This window comes from Mizuhopecten yessoensis, unplaced genomic scaffold, assembly GCF_002113885.1.
Source record: "Mizuhopecten yessoensis strain PY_sf001 unplaced genomic scaffold, ASM211388v2 scaffold4563, whole genome shotgun sequence".
NCBI lineage: Eukaryota > Metazoa > Mollusca > Bivalvia > Pectinida > Pectinidae > Mizuhopecten > Mizuhopecten yessoensis.
In genome coordinates this window covers 65,812-88,960 of record NW_018405609.1, presented here as the reverse complement: position 1 = coordinate 88,960, position 23,149 = coordinate 65,812, and the positions used below count along the sequence as shown (strand labels likewise).

The window sequence follows — 23,149 nt, the reverse complement described above, 5'->3', positions numbered from 1 at the left end:
CACTTACACAATGATCAAATATAGAGGTATATATATAGGTAAAACATAAAATTCATACACTGTGAATTAAAAATAAAATATCATAATATCATGTACTTTTGAAATAATGCATAACATAATGCATAACTTACTAAGAACCTCTGTATGTAGCATGCAACACAATTTCTATATAAACAGTATTTACCTGGATATACTTACCTGTCTCAGGTGTGATAACAAATTTAAAATCATAGTTGTTAATTGTCAACTTTCAACAAGCAAATATTACATTTGATTTCAAGCTTAAAATAAATTTCATAAGGATTCTATATATTTGAAATTCAAAGTTAACCAGATGGAGGGCGACCACAACGGTGACAGCCAGGTAAGCTGGATGTTACCTGTCAGTCCCTGAATGTGTTAGGTACAACAGTGACCAGAGTACAGCTATCAATCAAACTGGCAACAGGCGAGATGGCATCACAGGCAGGGCATTCATATTATTATACATATCGGTATTTATACAGAAAGATATTTCACTCAACGTTTACAAAGTAAACATGTTTATAGATATCTCCCATACAACCTACAGTTACACAGTGCCATTTCATACACCTACAGACATACCAATTACATGTCAAGGTGATCACTAATATACAGAAGTACAGACATATACGTTTAAGATGTTTATAACTTGTATATGATATGACAACAGTTTTAAATACCCCCTTCCCAGCATTACCCCTCTCCCCCCATAAGCATGTCTACTAAAACCAAAAAAAGATTTTGCTGGTGCTTTCCATGAGTTCAAGGGTTTTAGGGAAGTAAGTTTGTATTATAATATGCTGTGCGAAAATCCGTACTAAGTAGAATGTAATACAGTTCTAGGTTAATGATTCCAAATAGCCTGTGAAATGCGATATCAGCACCATCATTCAACAACTTGAGCATCTTTCGCCATTATTTATTTGTTGTATTGCTAATGGCCAGTACTTCTACTAATTTCATGAATCAATTCGAAACATATGGAGCACAATTATTTGTTTGTTTGAGGATACAATTAATTTTATCTAACATTATCAACACATGACTAATAAAGAACCAAAAATTGTATCTCATTGACACTGCAAGTTTCATGGCCATTATTTTAATCATTTTGGTATTTAATGGGCATGTAGTATCATTGACTTTGATATAATTTGTTTATATTGGCCATTAAATAATCAAAATTTATAGCAATACACAAGTAATTTGTGTTAATATTAATCAGAACTCAAGTTAACATCTATTATTTAGTATAAAGTACTTTCATTGTGTTACCTATTCAAATACAATGTAGTGCAAATTATTTAACTAATATGACCTTAAACAGACACCTATGATAAACAATACATGTCAATCAACAGTACTTTTTTGTTAATTAAACACCTTTTAAATACCATATTGTTACAATAAGTATTCTATATGTCCAAATATTTCAGATGTTCTTGGGGTTATTTATGTACTGTATTAGGTTGTCACTTCACTTGATTCTATACATTTTCAAAGATGATGTTATGGTTTTCATGCATTTTCATTCAACAAAATTTACACCACACAAGATATCAAATGCCTTTGTTATCTGACAGCAAAATCATTCTGCATTTCAAAAGAAAGAAAAAAGAAAGAAAAAAATCAAATTTCCCAAATTTAAGAAATCATAATTAAATCATACGCAATATCTTAAGACAATACCAATGCCATGCAAGTTCAATTGAATGCCATTCAATCATGCTGCATCTCATTATAAAATCCATTGTCTTTGTCTCACCGCCTTTAAGCTCCTTATCACAATCACAATAGCTGTATATTCATATCAAGTACTAGTACAGGAAAACTTTTGCAAGCCCCAGTTCCACAAACAAAAGAAATTCCGTAATGTACAATTTTCCATAGAAAAGCATTATGATTTTTTCCAAATTGTAATAATGCTTTCCAATGGAGAAAAAAACCTCCAACATAGAAATTTCTGCAAGTTAATTAATATCTGTGAAACTAGGGCCTGGTTTTGACCTAAAACCTTTCAATGTTAACAAGGAAATTATGCTGACAAATATGATTACACTAGATATAAACATTACTCAATCTAAGTCTTTTAACCCATCATTTTATTGTATGAAGTGAAAAAATTGATTTGAATAACTGAAGTACTTGGATATGTTTTTAATTCTTTAATGGAAAATCTCTGAAATTCAATTCAAATCAAGAGTTGCTACAGTAAAGTTAAAGTGGTTTAACACATTGAAGGTGTTGTTCAATATCTAAATTAAAACTTTTTTTCCCCCTTTTTTTTAGATTGATTGTCAAGAGAATTTTTTAAATATCCCTGTGAACAACGTAGGAAGTATCTTAAGTACACTAAGTCCTGTAACGTTTGTCCACATGCACAGGGCGCAAGGCACAGACTAACCCCTGACCCGTATTTGCTTATGTAGAGTCTACAAGACTATATGGGGTGGGGGTTAGTCTGTGCCCTGCCCCTGTGTCCACATGGTATGAATCCACAGCTTTGTGACTGCCTAAGAAACCGATCGGAACAGACAGACACAGATTATTGCCAGTCTGATTTGAGCTAGAGGGGGTGACAGGCTGTACCAAACACATATCAGGGGAGACAACTGTACTCATCCACTGTACCTGGTTACCACCGAAGTGATGACATCCACTGATACCCATTGCCCCTCCGCCGACTTGTTGTCCCATCGTATCCAGGCAACGCATTCCGCTCTTCTCCTTCACCTGTAATCATACCAAAACAAAATTTGAATACATCCACTTTAATTCTTTTTTTGGAACTGATATATGTCTTGGACCATCGGCAATGCTCATCATATGAATTTTCTTTTGTATTAACTACAGGGTTATCAAGTCCTTAGATAGGAAGTGAAATGGATACTTAAACATTTTATTACTGGATTTGAGCTTGGATATATCAACATTTTATTTTTTTTAAATCTTCCCGTTTTTTACAATTTTCCAAATTCATAATTGGGAAATTAAAATATTACAACATTCTGAAGATTAGAAACTGTCACACTCTACCTAACTTCTACATCAGATGAACACTCCTCTGTTAAAGCACACTTTGTAATATTTTTGAAAACAGCTGTTTTTTTCCAATCTCCATAAAAAATTACAAGCATAACTAAAACTAGAGAATCAGGAACAAATTATCTATACATGTAGCACTTGCTTTTTATCTGTAACTGTACAGAATTTAGTTTAATATCATTTAACCATGAAAAAAAGCTGTGAGAACTGAATAAGCATTGACATGCTTTGGAATAAAAATACCTACCGAAATTTGATTTATATACGGTTATATAGTTCTCTACATTTTTATATGTTCACGTGAGCACACCACTCCTCAGACTTACTTCTCCCCAAGCTTTGTTGGGAGGCAGTTTGGGGAATCTGTCGTACACTTCAAAAGCTACTTCCTCCATGAACCACTTAAAGCTTTTACAATTGTGATCCTTTTTAAACTTGAGTTGTTTAGTGAGGTCCCCCACAGGATAGCCTCGGACACTGGGCTCCCGTGTGTAGAAAAACTCCTTGTGTTCATCGTCAAGCCAAACCTCCACCACACGCATGTAGTTCTGGAATAAATATGGATTGGTAGTCGAATAATTTCGGGGATAACCCTACTGTATTTTACTGGCGACGCATATTCTGATTCATATAAGCTAAAACAACCAAAAGGAAATGATGATTTTTAAGTTAGATTTTAGCATTCCTTTCAAAATCCAGTTCACTTTACCGTGGATTGGTGATGTCAGGAATTTTAAAAATTGAGGCTGAATTACATTGACCTTTCAGGGTCAACCTATTGTTCATGATGTCATTCATAATCAATTTCATGATGTGTTCGTGTCATTGATGTCATTTATACATAACAATTACTATATTGGCTTCATTTGCAAGTGTGAAAGGGTTTGCAGACAGTATATTGTGCTTATACCATCACAAGTTTTTTGGATTAACCAATCAAATGCTGTGTTACATCTAAAATGAATTAAAATGAACTACATTTCTTTGTATTATTCTGTATTATGCATTTATACCGTCAGTGTGGCTACACATAATTCTGCTATCAAAGTTACATCACAGTCAGTAATATTTGAGAACTCGATTAAAAGTATTTTTTTGCCTTGAGCACCTTCAAACAGAAGTATTTATTTTTTAATTTTATGTAAAAAATGTAAAATTTTATTGATGTAGAATCACAAATATTTACTTAACAAATGCAATAAGAAACACATTTTTTTTTATTATCTTAATTTTTCAAAAATAAATTTGCTAATGTAATTCACAAGAGAACGGCAGTTACTGTGCTCTGATCATTTAAACATACCAGTGATATGACGGGAATTTTAACATCCAGCTTTCCAAAGCCGTATGGCATGTGGTTTCTGTAGACATGGCCGACGCGGGAACAGGGTACCCACTCAATGCTTCCTCCACACTGCCACAGCTACAGACAGTATTAACAGACATTCCTCTAAGTATGATACAACTCAAGTCACAGGTACACATATACTAACATAATAATTTACAATACAAAATGTAAAAGCAGCATATGATTTAATTGACGATGACACACTAAATATTTCCTAAATTTTCTTTCAAATTAAAAAAAGATATATTCATGTGAAATATTCTTTATCCTCCTTCTGAAGAATGCCTCTATTATGATAATCAATAAAATATATTTTTTGCCTGTTCTCAACCTAATGATCTTTTAATTGTTAAGTTACAGTTATTAGATGTGCTTCATCGTATTCAGGATTGTCTTCTGTATCACAAGAACAAATATACATACTTTAAATGACAGCTCAAAGTTTTCTCCTCCCCATATTTTTAGTCCTTCATCATAAGCACCCATTTCAAAGAAGTATTTTCTGTCCATTGCAAACAGTCCTCCAGCATGAGTTGGCGACCTAAACAGAACCATCATTATTAGTTTGTCGGTTAAAAAAGGTTTCTAATAAATCTGTGTAAAAAAGTTTGAATGAAAACAATTTCAGCAATTAAATGGTGACTTGCTTTGTTTACCTGTATGATGATATTTTTTACCTGTAATGAGACTTTATTTTTAACTGTATGGTGACTTGTTTACCTGTAATGAGACTTAATTGTTTACCTGTATCTTGACTTGTTTACCTGTACCTGAAATGACATTTAACTGTTTACCTGTATCTTGACTTGTTTACCTGTAATGACTTATTTACCTGTATGGTAACTGTTTACCTGTATGGTGACTGTTTACCTGTACGGTGACTGTTTACATGTACAGTGACTGTTTACCTGTATGGTGACTGTTTACCTGTATGGTGACTTTTTACCTGTATGGTGATTGTTTACCTGTATGGTGATCATGACTTGTTTACCTGTATGGTGACTTTTTACCTGTATATGGTGACTGTTTACCTGCATGGTGACTTTTTACCTGTATGGTGACTGTTTACCTGTATAGTGACTGTTTACCTGTATGGTGACTGTTTACCTGTATAGTGACTGTTTACCTGTATGGTGACTGTTTACCTGTATAGTGACTGTACCTGTTTGGTGACTTTTTACCTGTATGGTGACTGTTTACCTGCATGGTGACTGTTTACCTGTATAGTGACTGTTTACCTGTATGGTGACAGTTGACCTGTATGGTGACTGTTTACCTGTATTTTGACTGTACCTGTTTGGTGACTTTTTACAAGTTCAAGTTCAAGTTCAAGTTCTTTATTCACCAAAAGTCTTAAGACTTATAGGTACAAAGTAATAATGATATATTGTACATGTATATATGTTATAGGAGAGTGACTATAAGCATACAAGTGCAAACTAAACAAAGAACATAATACAAAAGCACAAAAATTATAAATACGTGTAGCTAATTAATCAATTTCGCCGCTTAGTGGCTAGATATAAATATTTACCTAGATTTGACAACTCTTTGACATTATTTACAGATAAAAGTTGGACAAGTTTGTAAACAGAGGGACTCTTATAATAATACTTCTTTATATACTTTAACCTCAAATCATTATAAAAAGGACATACAAAAATGAAATGAAATTCGTCCTCGACGTCTCCCAAATCACATTTGCTACAGTTTCTATTTCTGCGAATGATATTATTGTGTCTACCCTTTTCGATATTCAGTTGATGAGACGACGTTCTAAATTTAGTTAACATATATTTGTATTTTGTTTCAATATGTTTACGGAGATAAAACTGAATACTATGACTGTCTATAAGATATTGATATAGTCTACCTTTTGATGAAGCTGCTATCTTTGCCAACATATTTTGCTTAGTAACATCTTTCAATCTGTGTTCAATAATTTCAAAAGTGTTTACCAATGGTAGATTCGATTCAAAAATATAACCAAGACCTAGGGCAGTTAATTCATTCTTAATGTTACAAATCCACGGATCATTCACGTTGACACATTCATCATAACAAGTTTTTAATATCAAATTATCAGATTTCGTCAACTTCAACCAATATTTGAATACTTTTAGCTTTCTTGTAACAATTAATGGTAGTCTACCCAATTCACAATAAACTAAATCATTGAATGTAGATTTACATACTCTAAGGACTTTTTTGCAGAAATTCAAATGAACTCTCTCTATATCAGGAGCTTTGTGAAACCCCCATATTTCTGCACCATAGCTTAAGATGCTGCTGACATAAATATCAAAGACAGAGCATTGGGTTTCCAAATTCAAACAATGGTTCTTTAAAGAGGATGATAATGAAAATAAAGCCTTTCTTCCTTGGTCCGCTAAATGCTTTTGGGTTTTATAAAATTTACCATTATAATTAAAAAACATTCCCAAATATTTGAAACAGTCAACAATTTCTATGTTCTCATTATTATATTTCCACACTTCATTATTTCTTATGTTTCCCCCGTTTCTAAAAACCATGACTTTTGTTTTATCAATGTTGACTTCCAGATCCCATTTTCTAGAGTAACTGTGTAAAGAATCTAACATGTTTTGCAATGCAGCTGGACTATCAGCGAAAAAAACCATATCATCAGCATACATTAGCAGGAAAAGGTTAAGCATCTGTAAATCAATACTTGGACAATTATCATTAATAAAATTAATTTCAAAATCATTCACATACAAAGAAAACAACACAGGTGACAATATTTCCCCTTGTAAGAGACCGGTATAATTAGGGAAACAATGACTTAATTGACCCTCAAATTTTACACAGGATTTGACATTATCATACAAAGATAATAATATTTTTAAAAATTTTCCACGAATACCTTGGTGTATTAATTTACTCCACAGTTTTCCTCTATTAACAAAATCAAATGCTTTTTTTAAATCTATAAAGCAACAGTAAAGTCTCTCTTTTTTACGCAATTTCTTGTTAATTAATGTTTGTAAAACAAATATGGCGTCAATGGTTGAACTGCCTTTTCTAAAACCAAACTGAGCATCTGTTATTATACAATTTTCTTTTTCCCATGTCATAATTCTATTATTCAAGATTGATGTAAATAATTTACCAAAACAGCTTACAAGTGATATACCACGATAATTATTAGTGTCGTTAATACAGCCTTTCTTAAAAACAGGAACAATACATGCTTGTGACCAAGATTCAGGGAAAAACCCAGATCTAAAAATAGCATTAAACAACCGTTCCAAATATGGCACCAGAATATGCTTTCCTTGAATAAAATTTTTGTTTATGATTAAGTCTTCACTACAACTTTTGTTTGATTTCAGGTTTTCAATGGCTTTAACAATTTCTTTTGTTGTGATATTAGAATCAAGATCTTCATAAACTGACTCTATATTAACATTAGGAACATGTTGGTCAGCACCATCATTCTCCTTTTGCGCCAGATATTTAAAGTGTCTATAGAAGTCATCTATTGTGAGTGTATTCATAGCTCTGTTCGACTTCCGATTATTAAAGATACTATAAAATTTTCTTGGATCATTTCTTTTCAAAAGGACCAGCATGTCGCCTTCATATCGTTTATAATCTCTTTTAACTCTTTTAATTTTAAACACCAACCTTTTGTAATTACGTTTGGCGGTTATTAATATATTGTAATTTTGATTTGATTTATCCCGGTTAAAATTAATCAACGAATTTCTGTATTCAGTATATAGATCTTTGCACCGAGGAGTTATCCACGGTTTATCTTCAATAACAACAGTTTTAGTGCGGTGATCGCGGGAGTTTCTCAGAGGGGTATCTCTACACTCACAAAAAGGTAATGTACAATCATTTAATATTCTACTTATATTATTCACACATTCATCAACTGCATCTTGGTTATTTAAATCAACATTCAATTGTTCATCAATTAACTCACAGTTCTCACTTAATTTATCTAAAATTAGCATAGTATTCTCGCCTTTCCATTTCACAGACGTACAGGTTCCTCTACTGTACATGGCATTGTAATCAGCCAACTCATTTACAATTTGAGTATCTAAAAATTTGCCAATACATATATGAAACGCAACTGGACAGTGATCAGAAAACATGTTAAATTTACCAGAATCAAACTTAAGTATATTGTCTATTGTCGCATTTACAACCAACAAGTAATCAATCGTGCTTTTACCATTATTATTAAAAAATGTATATGTACCAGTATCGTCATCTGGGTGCCGCCCATTAACTATACGCAGACCGTTTTACCTGTTTGGTGACTTTTTACCTGTATGGTGACTTTTTACCTGTATGGTAACTGTTTACCTGCATGGTGACTGTTTACCTGTATAGTGACTGTTTACCTGTATGGTGACAGTTGACCTGTACGGTGACTGTTTACCTGTATTTTGACTGTACCTGTTTGGTGACTTTTTACCTGTTTGATGACTTTTTACCTGTATGGTGACTTTTTACCTGTATGGTTCACTGTTATGTTGTCGGCGACTCAGCTCCTTCTTTGGTACTGCACTCTCCTTGTAGAGGAAGCCCCACTCAAATATTCCACGGTGGTGTGCCTCTCCGTACACCGGGTGGTAGCGGAAGTTGTCCCAGTCCACGCCATCAACAATGGGCACAGCCATAATGGTCCTGTCAATACAACAATGTGTAACCAACAATGTTCAACCTAACAATTTTTTGTCTTTCAAGTTATCATACACTCCGTAAATGTCTGTCTGATCAGCAAGATAAAACAGATCTAAAATCGACACCTAAACTTATAAACAACAGATCAACAAAAGGTAATTATCAAAGTTCTGGTTTCTATCTGCAGTTGCAGTTAGAAGACAATCCTCAAAAGGAGGCACTTTAATGTTATGTGGTTTATGTGCTTTCATAGAAAATTCCATACATTAAGTTTCCGAATGAAAAGTCAGTTTTGCAAAATTAATTGTATTGTTGGATTTCATTTTAGACACGTAATTACTGTAACTGGGACTGTTACACAAGTACCCCTAAACGAGAAAATTTTATTCAAGTTCAGAAAAGGATTTTATATTATTGTGACATTGAACATCTGTCAACATGACTCAGGGTCATAAGAAAAACAAAAGATCTGTAAAATGCTTCAGTCATAACTTCTGACATCTCTGCCAAACAGAATCCTAACAATGGTGATGATTCAATTGGTCACCTACCTGTCATACCGGATCCGTGCTAAAAGGGGAGGTAACCAATTTCTGTTACATTCACAATGGGCGTCCAAGAAGACAATGACGTCGCCCGTGGACAATTCGGCTCCTCGGGTTCTGGTGCCGATCAGTCCGAGGCGCTCCGGGTTCCTGTACAGTTTCACTTTACCATTAAACTGTTTTATGTACTCCTCCAGCCTCCCTTTCAGATGATCTTAACAAAGTAAACAACATCAAAGTCAATATTTCTCTTATGCAATTTGTCAAATAAATGTTTCATTACACTTGATTTGATACAAACTGCATTCATTAGCCTCCCAGATGAAAATGTAATTTCTGTTAACACAGATTTACATGTGATACATGTTTTTGAACAACTTATCTGATCAAATGTGATCTATATATATATATATATATATAGAGTACATTTAGTTATACATGAAATACAGATTGAATATACATCAGAACTTATTATAACCTTATTAATTTACATATCACCTGATTGGTAATTTATAACCAATATTGGAGGGGACATCTATACTTGTAATCATATATTTAGTTTTTATTTTATTGGGATAAAGTTGGTTTACTTGTAATCTGACTAATTTACATATGACGAAGCTATGACCTGACTGATTCTCTCACATCCTCCACAAGTAATGCATATAATGAATGATCTTAATGGGAGACTTGCACAGCTGGACCAAATCCTGCCAAAACTAGACCTACTTGATCAAATAAATGAAAAAGTGAACAATTTTGAAAAATGTATCAGAAACCTCCAGCAAGAAATAATAGAGGTGCGACAAATAGCGGAACAGAACAAAGGTGTAAATGATAAACAGGAGGAGCACCACTACAAGTTAGAGGAACGTGTTTGCTCTATGGAGAAAATTTCCTGAAACTAAAGACGCATTCTATGAAATATAACCTGCTGTTCTCGGAAATTCCGGATAATGAGGGTCATACTGAAAACACTTAAACTGTTCTTAGATCATTTATTCAGGATCAAATGCAAGTAGATAATGCTGACGGCATATCATTCGACAACGTTCACCGCCTGAGACAGCCACGTGACGGCAAGCCTCGTAACATAATTGCCAAATTTGCCAACTTCAATGACTTGGAACGAGTCCTCAAAGAAGCTCCTATCAAGCTGCGAGATAAATCGGAGTTCAGTGTTCAGCGGCAATACCGTCCTGAAATTGCCCAAAGACGAGCCGTTTTGTACCCAATAATGAGGGAACAGAAGTGCCGTAGCAATAGGGCTACCCTCAGTTACGACACGTTATACGGGGAACCCTATAGAGCCCCACCCCTAAGGAACCCGCCCAACGGAGCCCTACCCCCGGGACGGAACAATGAGCACCACTAGGATCACGTCACAAGAGGTCAGGAGGTACAGGACTTAAAATTCACATTTATTAACATTTGTGGTGTCAGGTCTAAAATCCTGTTACCAGAATTCTCTGATATTGTGAAGTCTCACGACGTCGTTATATTAGCTGAAACTAAAACTGACGATCTGGACATTCTTAAAATGCCAAATGGCTATGATTATGTAGCTAAAAACAGACCTAACACAAAAAATACATTTGGTCGTAATCTGCTTGATTTTTGTAAAAATAATAATTCATACATTGCAAACGGTGGAGTCGGCAATGATAGATTCATTGGTAAGAATACTTGTAAATATGTGAGCTTAGTTGACTATTTGATTGTATCGTCCAATGTTTTTCCTCTCTTGTGTCACTTTGAAGTTTTAGACTTTGATCCTTTGATTTCAGACGTGCACTTTAGACTAAAATTTACTATTCAATATTCTGAAACAGTATACAAAAACGAGGAACCGGTTCATCTTACTGAGAGAATCGGTAAATGGGTAAACGAAAAACAAACTGATTTCGTAACTACAGTACATATGGACGAGAGATGCAAATTACACGAAATTAATTAAAATATTAAAAAATATACACGAGTCTCCAATTGAGATTATATCGCGAGACGATGGAAACGATTAAGTAAATAACATTGCTGAATTGTTTTTGAACTCATCAAGAAAAGTTTTTGGAACAAAAAAAGTGCACAATGGGAAAAAAGTATTCACCAATTCGGCAAAGAGGACAAAACCTGGTCTACCCGTGAATGTGTTATGAAAAGAAAAGAATTTCATGAATCTAAGAGAGATTACAAAAACTTTAAAAGCCAAAGAAATCGGAAAAAAAAATAACACAAAAAAGATAGAGTACAGAAAACTCATTAATAGTAACTATAAAAAGTTCCAAGAAAATATTGAACATGAAATGAGGAAAGCTTCCAAATTTAAACCAAAAGCCTTCTGGGACATTTTGAATAGAATTGATAAGCCTAAAGGTCGCCGTAAAGTTTATCTGACAATAGACGAACTACATGATTATTTTTAAAAATTGAATCTTAATAATGAAACAGAGGAGGAATTCGAAACTCCACTTGTAAATGAATGTTGGTATGATAATATTTTGAATGATAGAATTACTACTGATGAGATTGTTCATGCTATAAAACATTTGAATAATAACAAAGCTTGTGGTATTGATGATATAGTCAATGAGTACATAAAGAGTACGGTTGACACAATCTTACCTGTATATATTGATATGTTTAATATAATATTGGACACTGGTATAATACCGAAAAGTTGGAGTACAGGAATAATCAATCCAATCTATAAGAACAAAGGTGATCGCAAAAAGTTGGATAATTACAGGGCTATTACGTTAGTCTCGTGCTTGGGAAAAGTTTTGACGTCGATTTTAAATGCAAGATTATACAAACTATCTGATGAAATTGAACTCATAAGTAACGCACAGGCAGGTTTCAGAAAAGGTCACTCAACACTAGACAACATTTTTATTTTACACGTTTTGACAACGTTATATTGATCCTCCGGTAGAAAACTATATTGTGCATTCATTGACTTTAGAAAAGCCTTGGATTCGGTGTGGCGAATAGGCTTGTGGCAAAAACTACTCAAATGTAACATAACTGGTAAAATATTTAAAGTTTTAATTAACATGTATTCTGATACGAAATCTTGTGTGAGAAATGGGAATGAAATGTCAGAAATGTTCACTTCCGATGTCGGACTAAAACAAGGGGAAAATTGCTCCCCTTTTTTATTTGCATTATTTTTAAATGATTTAGAAGACTATTTATTGGAAAAAAATGTTGATTGTTTACTGAAGATTGATGAACTTTGTCATGATCATATTGGTATGTACGTAAAACTTTTTGTTATTTTATATGCTGACGATACAGTGTTAATGTGATCAGAGACAGCAGATGGTCTACAATCAATGCAAAATAAATTTCAGGATTATTGTGAGAATTGGAAACTAACGGTAAACACACAGAAGACAAAAATTGTCATCTTTTCTAAACGAAAGAATACTAATAGATATCGATTTCTATTACATGATAATGAGCTAGACATTCAAGATTCTTTTCCATACTTAGGTGTTCTATTTTACTATAATGGAAGGTTTGTAGTGGCAAAAAAGCAATTAGAGGAACAGGCCCAAAAAGCGCTATATGCCGTATATAAGAAAACAAGGTTACCGCGAGCGGTATATAATACGCCCGTCACACATTGAATGAGCAGTTGTTTGTATGATTGAAATATATGTTTCGGCAAGTCCATAAAGGGGCATAACTCCACAAATTATGGTCGGATAATGGCGGTTATCGAACTTGTCCGAGGTTTCATGGTAATTAACCTTGTTGTGAAGTTTGAAGTTAATCTGTTAATAATTACTCGAGATATCGAGCGGACATCGTTCGTTCGCCCGCCCGCCCGCTCGCCCGCCCGACCGCCCGCCCGCTCACGTGATAACATAATACGTCCCCGTCTTCGACGGGCGTATAAAAAGAAATGTTATGTTACCCATTGATTTACAATTAAAATTGTTTGACTCGCTAGTTGCTTCAATTTTGCTATACTCATCAGAAATATGGGGCTATGAGGATGTTAGTATACTTGAAAAAAACACCTCCAATTCTGTAAACGAGTTCTTGGTCTACGTAGAAATACTTGTAATTTTATGGTATATGGAGAAACGGGCAGATACCCTATTGAGGTTGATGTCAAATTAAGAATGATCAAATTTTGGTAAACAGTTACCTCGAGTGAAAATAAGTTGTCTAGTCGTATGAACAAATTGATGTACTCATTACATGAAAATGGACAAATCGAGATTAAATGGTTGAATTATATTAAACATATCCTAGATAGCGTAGGTCTAAGCTTTGTTTGGATCCATCAAAAAACCTGTCTGCCTGATATTGCTTATTTAAAAGCTGCAATTATACATAAATTACATGACCAGTTTATTCAATCCTGGTAATAAAATTGACACCTCATCCAGAGGACGATTGTACTCTACATTTAAATATCGCTTTGGTTTAGAAGACTATTTGATAAGATTAAACGCAAAAGATAGGAAAATTATCTGCAAATTTAGAACTTCAAATATTAAGCTTCCAGTAGAAACAGGAAGATGGGTGGGAATTCAAAGACAGGACAGAATATGCCCACTTTGTAATACTGGTATTGGGGACGAGTTTCATTACTTATATACTTGTAATAACGACACTTAAGTCAAAATAAGGGAAAAACATATTCCGGCCTATTTTTATACAAGTCCAAACCAACATAAAATGAAAGGAATATTCACAATCTTTAATATGAAATTGTAAAAAAGTGTAAGCTTATTTGTTCAAAAATTAACTAAAGTACTTTAGTGTCTCTATTCTATAAGGTTTTTTTTGTCTGCTAGTGACATTTTATATGAGTTGAACACTGAATTATTTGTATGTAACTACACGTATATATATTATTATGTACTATGCTATGATATAGAATGTTTGCCTGTCATGCCCTCAAACTATGTTATATATACATGACCTCTTGTTACACATATTATGTGTGTCCGAGTGAAATAAAAATCTTGATATCTTGAAATCTTGTGACTTACCCTTGGAGCTGTAGTCGTCCACCATGACGACTTCCTTCAGTAGGTGAGGGGGAGACATATTGATGACACTGTGAACTGTCCTCATGAGTGTGGACCAGCCTTCATTGTGGAACACTAGAATCACACTGGCTGTGGGCAGGTCCTCGGGATATTGCCAGTACTTACATCTAAATATTTAAATGATATCATATACAGTGATTTATACAACAGGATTCAGGGAATTGTTGTAATAAAGTTGTGTAACTTCTGTACATTGATTTTATTAACTTCAAATTTTTTCTGTTCTTCAGAATGTGACTGCAAGCTGCTACATTTTGCATACTACAGAAAATTTAGTAATCTTGGGGCCTTCATGGCCGTAGTTTGTCTTTATAAGAGGATTTCAATATTTATACAAAGCTACAAACATGTATCAGAAATAAGAGAACCTGAGGAGTGTTTATCACAGGACTTACTCATCAAGTCTGGTGTCCGGTATGGTTCGGTCCATGGCTATCTTATCACTGTTGACCATGTTAAATCCAAACTCTCTGGTGGAGGAGTCTGCCCGAGTCCTCTCCTCCATTGTAGTGTACACAGCCTGACCATTCTCACCTAATTATAGGTACACATGGATATAGTACCATAGACACAACAATACCGATAAAACTGCATGCACTATATACACAGTATAACACCCACCCACCCCTCCATCCCCCACCCCCACCCTCCATTTTCTTATTACATGATCTGACTGTTTTCACTTTTTTGCACAGTCAGGGAAACAGTCATTCTGATATATGTACAATCTCTAGAGATATTCCACTACACGACATCTACGATCTCCTCCATTTTATTAACCATGGACTGACCATTTTAATGTTAAAAACATCAAGTTGGTCATACCCAAGCACAAACCCAAAATCTGGTAGTCCTGGGCGATGGACTAGAGGAGTGGTATACCCCTGTTCCTAGTCCAATTAAAACCGAGATCCGCCAATACTTCATGGCCTTAGCAACATGAAAGATTACATATATACAAATATATTATGCAAGTCTATACACTGTATCTATATAAAAAAAAATGACAAGAAAATCTTAGTACCTCCCTTGGTCTTTCACCTCTTTTCACCTGATGAACCTCTAAAGATGTGAAAGCCCTAGGGAGGTACTCAGAAACTCTTGTCATTTGTTTTGTATACATCCAAGCCTTCGTCCCGTATCACACAAGTCTTCGTCCCGTATCACATGTATGACATCACAAATAATCATTTTAAGACATCACAAATTTCTAGAAATCCACATAATGTGTACTTTGTTTATGAAGTCATTATTTTTGACGCCTTAAGTATGTGTACTCCATTTATGACATCATAAATATATTCAAGTCGCCTGAAGACCTCCAAGATGGGCGAAAGTGCTAGTGAAATGTAGTCTTTGTGTTTTGTTGTATATATTATATACATAGCTCAATAAAAAGATGAAACTCTAATGCAACCAAGGGTTGTGTATTAAGCTAGCTATTAGATTTGTTGTTCATGCATACCTGGTCCATTCCTGGAGGGGTAGTCTCTTGGTTCAAAGTTTCCTAACTGCCCCGGAGTGAGGCGCTGCGGAGGGCCAAACTGGTGGGCCACTTCCACCTGCACCACTTCCTCTTGTGCTTTGTTAGATTCTACCGGGTTGTCAACAACATTTTTCGGGGCTTCCTCAGCAGCATCTGGAGATTTCGCTACTTTGTGAATAGGGTTCGAATCCTTGGCAAGCTAAAAATACAATGCAAAGGAATAATAGGCTAATACTGCTGTGTTATAACATTGATTCTTTTCTAAACATGACCACTTGTTTTGTAACACCCTTACAAATCTAGAGTTATCATCATTTCTGAGAAGTAAACAATCTAGATTTCAATGGAAGATTGAATCATAGATTTGTATGGTCACAGATCAAAAACAAATCTCATCTGAGAAGATCATACCATTCTGAACATGCCTCGATTTCGTGAGGATTTATTATGCAACATCCATAGATATCATATATACATCAGTAAAATTGCAAGGGACCTTGATCTTTGTAACTTTTTTTTTGTACACATTCCTTTACCATAGCTATGAGTATAGACTTAAGTGTTATCTCTGGCACATGTACAGTAAAACTTGTTGTCCCGCGACTTTCTGTCCTCTGTGATTTTGGCAGTATAACGAGTTTTGCGGTGTATCATGTTTAATTTACAGCTTTACAAAAAAAAAAGTGTTTATACACCAACTGAACAATAATAATCTACTCAGAGTACGGGTTTTTTAAATTGTAATTTAATATATAAAATTGTTGAGCATGCAAAACATACATCTGATTATGTATACAACACACTACGTAACATTGCTGCCATCGGGATATACCTGTACTCGACTCAAACTGGCGGTGTTTAACGAGGTCAAAATAGTGTGATTTTAACCATTTGTTTTGGGAATATGATTGAGGATGCATGGTGGTAGGCGGATTTGGCGTTACAACGGGGGCATTAACATTGGGGAAATCCGTTCTGAGTAAATTAATGGTGGTGTGCGGGTTTGGCGGTTTAGCGGGTGGCATTACAACAGGGTTTTACTGTAGTTAAATATATATTTTCAATACTTTGAAGACGACGAATTGTGAAAACAAATTGTGAAAATAAAATTATTAAAACTTCCGGCTTGTTTATGGTTCTGTATGTGGGTAGTTTATCAGTAATGACTATCACTGATCATTTATATGTAAAACACATTGGTGTAATAGGGTATCGTAATTATCATAGGACTTTTGATCACATCAGATTTGTCTTCAGAACTATGACTCAGCTGTTTGACATAGTGCCACAGTAAAATTTACGTAACATTAGTCATTTGGTATGCATGTATAGTGAAATGAATGTGTTATGCTAACTAAATGTCTTGAGTTTCCACATACAGCTGTAACACAGGTTATGTATTGTCATAGGTAACCTGTATTAATATATTTATTACCAAGGTCGGTGTAAATCCAGGTAGCTTTTGTTTATTCACTAAGATTAACCAAACTTTGTTTCTTTTCTTGAGACCGATTGAAATTTGTGCTCAAATCGTTAGATATGGCATGTATACAATAACTTGAAATGTGTCATTTGAATGCCTGTGTTTTTTACATGTACCTTAATATTGATTCAATTGCAAATTCATTTAAAATGTTGTGTATAACCAGTGATTTGAATCAAGAGTTACATAATTAAAATGACTGGTGACGATAAAGAAATTCTAATGGAATGTTACCAATGTTACAATTTATTGAAATTCTGCAGACATTAATCTTATAAACAGAAGACAAGAAAACATTATGAAGTAAGGACTACAAATATGTGTGATGTAGTTTACTGCATAAACATTTTGCCATTTTTTTTAAAACTTCTATTAGGGAGATTACGGATGCATGTGCTCTAAATAAAAAAAAACATTAATTAAATGCATCTATATACACCCTAAGGGGAAAATGTCACTTTTAAATGGCATTTTTTAGGTGTTTTTTCAGATAAAATCATCAGTTCTTAGAAAATAGAAATATTTCATTGAATTCACTGGTTGAAAAGGCTCAATATTAGGGCCCAAAATCGAGAGAGTTGCCAAGTGTGTTACTGTTGTAACTACTAGCTTCAAACTCATTTTAAAAGCTTGCAATGGTATTGCGGGAAAATATATGCTAATTGAATGATCATACATGTACGTAGTGCTGGCGTATTATGTTTAAATATAGATATGGTATGAATTTAGTTTTCTTTAAAAAAATGTGGTGACTTCCCCAAAACTTGTAAAAGCGTTTCCCCTACTTCTCCATGATTTATATTTTATTTCACTACCAAGCATATAACATAAACCGAGGTGCTGACATGACAAATGATCTATTGTCTGTGTACTGCAAAGACAAAAAAAAAAAAAAAAAAAAAACTATTCATTGTTCTGAGGTCCAATGCAAGCTGGCTAACTAATACACCATTCCTTAATCAACTATATACATGAAGATCCACAATTTGTATTATTACCCAATAGTCTATATAAATCATAATTAGTCATTTTTGACTGTTTCTGGCCTTTTGTCCAATTTCGCCTGTAGGGATGAAACAGTCAAAACTGTTTTCCCGGTCAGAGTGAACTGTTACCCGGCGCGAATTTGATGCGCAGAAATCCCCCCTCGAGAGCCCCGTTCAAGCGTTTCGGTGACCGCGACTCAGTGTTGAAGCAATGGCAACATTGCATGCAGCATTGATACTAATATTTATTTGGTAATAAAACAATTGTTTCATGGTTATTTTGGGAACAGTCAAAACTATCATCCCTCGGTAGGGGGAAGCCCTGTGGAACTGTTTGCCCTTGGCCTAGCGGCCTCGGGCAAACAGTTCCCCAGGGCTTCCCCCTACCTCGGGATGATAGTTTTGACTGTTCCCCAAATAGCCATGAAACAATTGTATACTGTTGACCATAAATTTTTGGCAGGTTGGGTAGTACATGTACGGTGGATAACACATTAGCCTTTCACCAAGACGGCTGGGATTCGATTCCCATATCAGTTGTGAAAAGGTATGGAGTCAACTACTCCGACCATATGGGTTTTCTCCGGGTACCCCGATTTCCTCCCACATCATATGTAAGACCCATGCATTATGCGATTCCATCCTGGCCAACAAGAGCGATTTGATTTTTTTAACACACGTTAGAAAACTTTATTCATAATTGTTGTAAAATGGAGTAAGTTTTTACATTTAAAATATTGGAAGTTGAATTAATATCTGAGTTAAACATCGAAAGAGCCTCAGGTGGGAACATTATGTATGATGACAGATTCACCAGGTTAAGCTCTGTGAGTCATCCTTATCTGAAGGTAACATGGTAGAGACAAGTCTAGACCTATTTTGTATGCTTTTTTTATCTACTATATTTATATCTGTCACTGTCGGAATACTATTATTCATGTGATGTAAAGCGCCTTAGAGTAATTTTGCATTATATGTACATGTAGAGTGCTATATATATAAATGTTGTATATTATTCATACTTATAGGGAATTTTTCTTGCCTGGTGGCAACAGATAATAATTGATAGTGGCATATTTAGGTGTAGAGCTGTACCTGGGAGAACCAATAGCTCAAAGTGCAAGCTCTGATCATTTTTGAAACGTAAATTTTACATACATTGTGCATTCGAACATAGCGATGGTCCAATAAGTAAAATTTTGTGAGCTACAATTTCCACATAAGGATGCTACTAGCATAAAACTTAAAGCCATGTTTATTTATTTCAGGGCTGTTGGGGAGGGGGGGTGTTTCTGGGATTGTGCATTGGATATTTTAATTGGTTGTATTTTGTTGATACAGCTGTATTTCCACTTAATATTTTTTCTGATGTTTTGCATTTTATTTAACTAGTCCGATAAAAAAAAAGGTTACAATTTGTTAAAGTGCTCCATTTATATAGTATAGTAGTGTTACCTTGCTCACATGTTGAAAAATGATAATCGGTTTGACTGGTAAAGCGATTTTTGTACCCAGGGAGACCCCCCACTCGTTACCAAGCAAGTATATTCTAAAATGTTGTTGCTTCCTTGGATAAGACAGCAGAAGAGAAAGCCTCTGGCAGGTGGGGAACATCTCAAATCCAGAAGAAAAAAATCTTTCTTATAAAATCTCATTTGAAAGCTTTTTAACTAGCATTGTTAGCTTTAACCAGACAGTTAAACTCTTGTTCATGCAAATTTATATAAAGAAATGTACAAAATGTATTACATGTACATTGTATCTATAGACATGTGTGTTAATACATGTACAATGTAACTATCTCAGAAACAAGTTTTCTCAGAAGTCTGCCCTCTTTCTGAAGGCTTCTGGCTCTGTCAACGTCTCTTAAAAAATGCTTGATCCGACCTGATTGTCATTTCAATTTTGCTTGTTTGTGTTCAATGTCCTTTAAACAGCACATTTGAGGATGTGCCAGGTTTTGGTGGTGCCGGAAAGCTGGAGTTCCCAAAGAAAAACCACCGACCTACTGCCAGTACCTGGTGATTGCCCAACGTAGGCCTCGAACCCGTTACCGAAGGGTGGATGGCTAGTGGTAGCAGAAATTGCCAGACACCTTAACCACTTGGCCACCGCAGCTCCTGTCATTTCAAACAAGGTCATATTGAAACATACAATGTATGTTCAAGTACAAGAACAATAAATACGGGGGTTTTAAATAATCTAAATGACCTCTCTTAACTCTTGGGCTTCAAATCTTTTTGAATAATATACACATACACTTGTAGATCCTATACTGTCACATGCATTTGCCATAGAGATTTATACAACAATTTTAAGTCTTAGCTGTTAAACAAAACTTTAAACAAAATTAAACCAAACCAAACCAATCTCAGAATGAATGCATTATTTATAAGCCTCCAACGAGCTAAAATAATAACAAAATATTATGTAAGTATCAGTGATCCTATATGAAATGGAAACATCATTTTTTCACATGACACATCATGAGATGTTATATGAAAAACATGTTTTTTCGGGTCAGATTCTTGAAGCGTAATTAAAATACTCAATTCTGTCATCTTGGCACTAATACTTAATGATATTGTGTCCAATCTATATATGACATTATAAATATGAACTGACAGTCTGTGACAACAGTTCATGGTCCTTTTTGACGTCAATACGATATATCATATTTAACATAATCATTCGGTGAACTTTCAGGTATACGTAGACTCTTAATATATGAATCAATAGGATATGTATCTATGATGATTATTTGATAAAATCTTTAATTTAGACAAGATGCACACTGTATGATAGGCTTTTGTCTTGGGAGTAAATAAGTAGTTGACTTGCAGCTGTTTTTTGGTATAACATATGTTGCTACAGATTCTACATACAAAGAAAAAAATACAAAAAGATCAAATATAATTGGAAGACTTTTTGTTTACAAAATCTTTTATGATTGTCAAGTACATGTATGTATACCATGTGTTAGTTAACATGGATTTTCCTATTTAGGCGATGGTTAATCCTGTAAGTCTAGGATGAATTTTACAGGCTGGCAGAAGTACCTGGTACTTCATATCTACAGTGTAAGTAATCAATAATTGTAACTTTATAGGGTATTGAAAGCGTAGTCCACACACAATGGTGTAACATGTGTGACATATAATATATAAATTTGACATTGTGTGGTTTGATATAAAGGATTATAGATAAACCTTTATGATAAAAATGACAGGCCTGCATGATCGTCTTTGATTGTGGTAAAAATTGAATGGTCTATATTTTACATGTAGCTTTAACTAGTCAATTAACTGTAAGTTACAGCAATTTCCTGTGTACATTCACCAAGACCGGTGATAAGCCCAGGCGGTCTGTGTATGAAAATGTCAAAAGCAGGGGGTGGGCTTATTACCAGATATGACACTTGTAACGTGACTATTTTAATGAGTATTCACTCAAAGAATTATATCTTATGTCTATTAAAAGTTAAGATGGCCATGGATCCACCCCTGTCTTATGTCAGCCTTATATGCCTCTGAATCAAAATTTCAAGGCAAAGTTCTTATTTTTCTAGGGATTAACTCAGTATTCGGTGCTATACAATATTAAATCATGTTTGTAAAACATTCTAATTAATTAGTTTTGTTACTTTTTTTTGTGTTTTTTTACAAAATTTGAACAATTCATAATACTATATAGTCACTTGTATAGAGCTGCATTTTTTTATATATTTTTTTATATGGAAAATCTACACTCATTATACATTACATATTTTTTCAAAGACATCTACTTATCAGGTGTTATCAAAAGTTTCATATTTCAGTACAGATAATTCCATATCATCAAATATAATCAATCAGTTGATGAGTTTCGTCCACAGAATTATTCTTAATTATTATCAATTCTCCATGATATATGCATATACACTGGATATTTGACTTTGACCTTAGATACATATATATATATACTTATCACTACAGTATTATTTATTATTATGATGTTGGTTAAGATTTCTGTACAGAAGATATCATAGTTATAACATAAAAGTTCCGAATATATTTCCTTCAGTCATAGTTATATATAGCTGTTCAAAATGATATATACATAACAAACATCTATCGGAATCTTGTTCATATCAAACATAAAAAACATAATAAAACTTTATGTTATGCATGTGTATATATATAGCCTCTGGGGTCTGCTCATGACAGACACCTTACCCTAATGATCACTATAATGTACATGTTCATGTTATTATGCAGAACAACAATTAATCTTCCTTAATTATCTACAAGCGTTTTATCATTAATCTTATAACCATGTATAGGTGTCATTAGTTAAAACTATAAACATGTAGCTTATTTATATAATATGTAGTATAAATTTGCGCTGCAAGTTCCAACATAATTCATAGGGCACTAATATAATGCAATGCAACCAGTGTCATTATGAGCCCTGTCTTTTCTGGTTCACATACCAAGAGACCTATATATATGCAGTA

At 34.2% G+C, this 23,149-nt stretch overlaps 1 protein-coding gene across 4 annotated transcripts in view; it reads right to left on the bottom strand.

Moving 5' to 3' along the window:
* The window catches only part of LOC110449325 (N-acetylgalactosaminyltransferase 7-like), a 32,679-nt gene that overhangs the window by 8,019 nt on the left and 1,511 nt on the right, over positions 1-23,149 (bottom strand). For all 4 annotated transcript variants that reach the window (XM_021496105.1, XM_021496108.1, XM_021496106.1 and 1 more), the window contains exons 3-11: positions 16,165-16,384; positions 15,095-15,233; positions 14,640-14,806; positions 9,634-9,841; positions 8,912-9,085; positions 4,841-4,958; positions 4,373-4,492; positions 3,396-3,617; positions 2,656-2,757 (exon numbers count right to left, since the gene is read on the bottom strand). In XM_021496105.1, the coding sequence (XP_021351780.1) occupies positions 2,656-2,757; positions 3,396-3,617; positions 4,373-4,492; positions 4,841-4,958; positions 8,912-9,085; positions 9,634-9,841; positions 14,640-14,806; positions 15,095-15,233; positions 16,165-16,384 (1,470 nt within the window). The remainder of the gene's footprint in view (positions 1-2,655; positions 2,758-3,395; positions 3,618-4,372; positions 4,493-4,840; positions 4,959-8,911; positions 9,086-9,633; positions 9,842-14,639; positions 14,807-15,094; positions 15,234-16,164; positions 16,385-23,149) is intronic.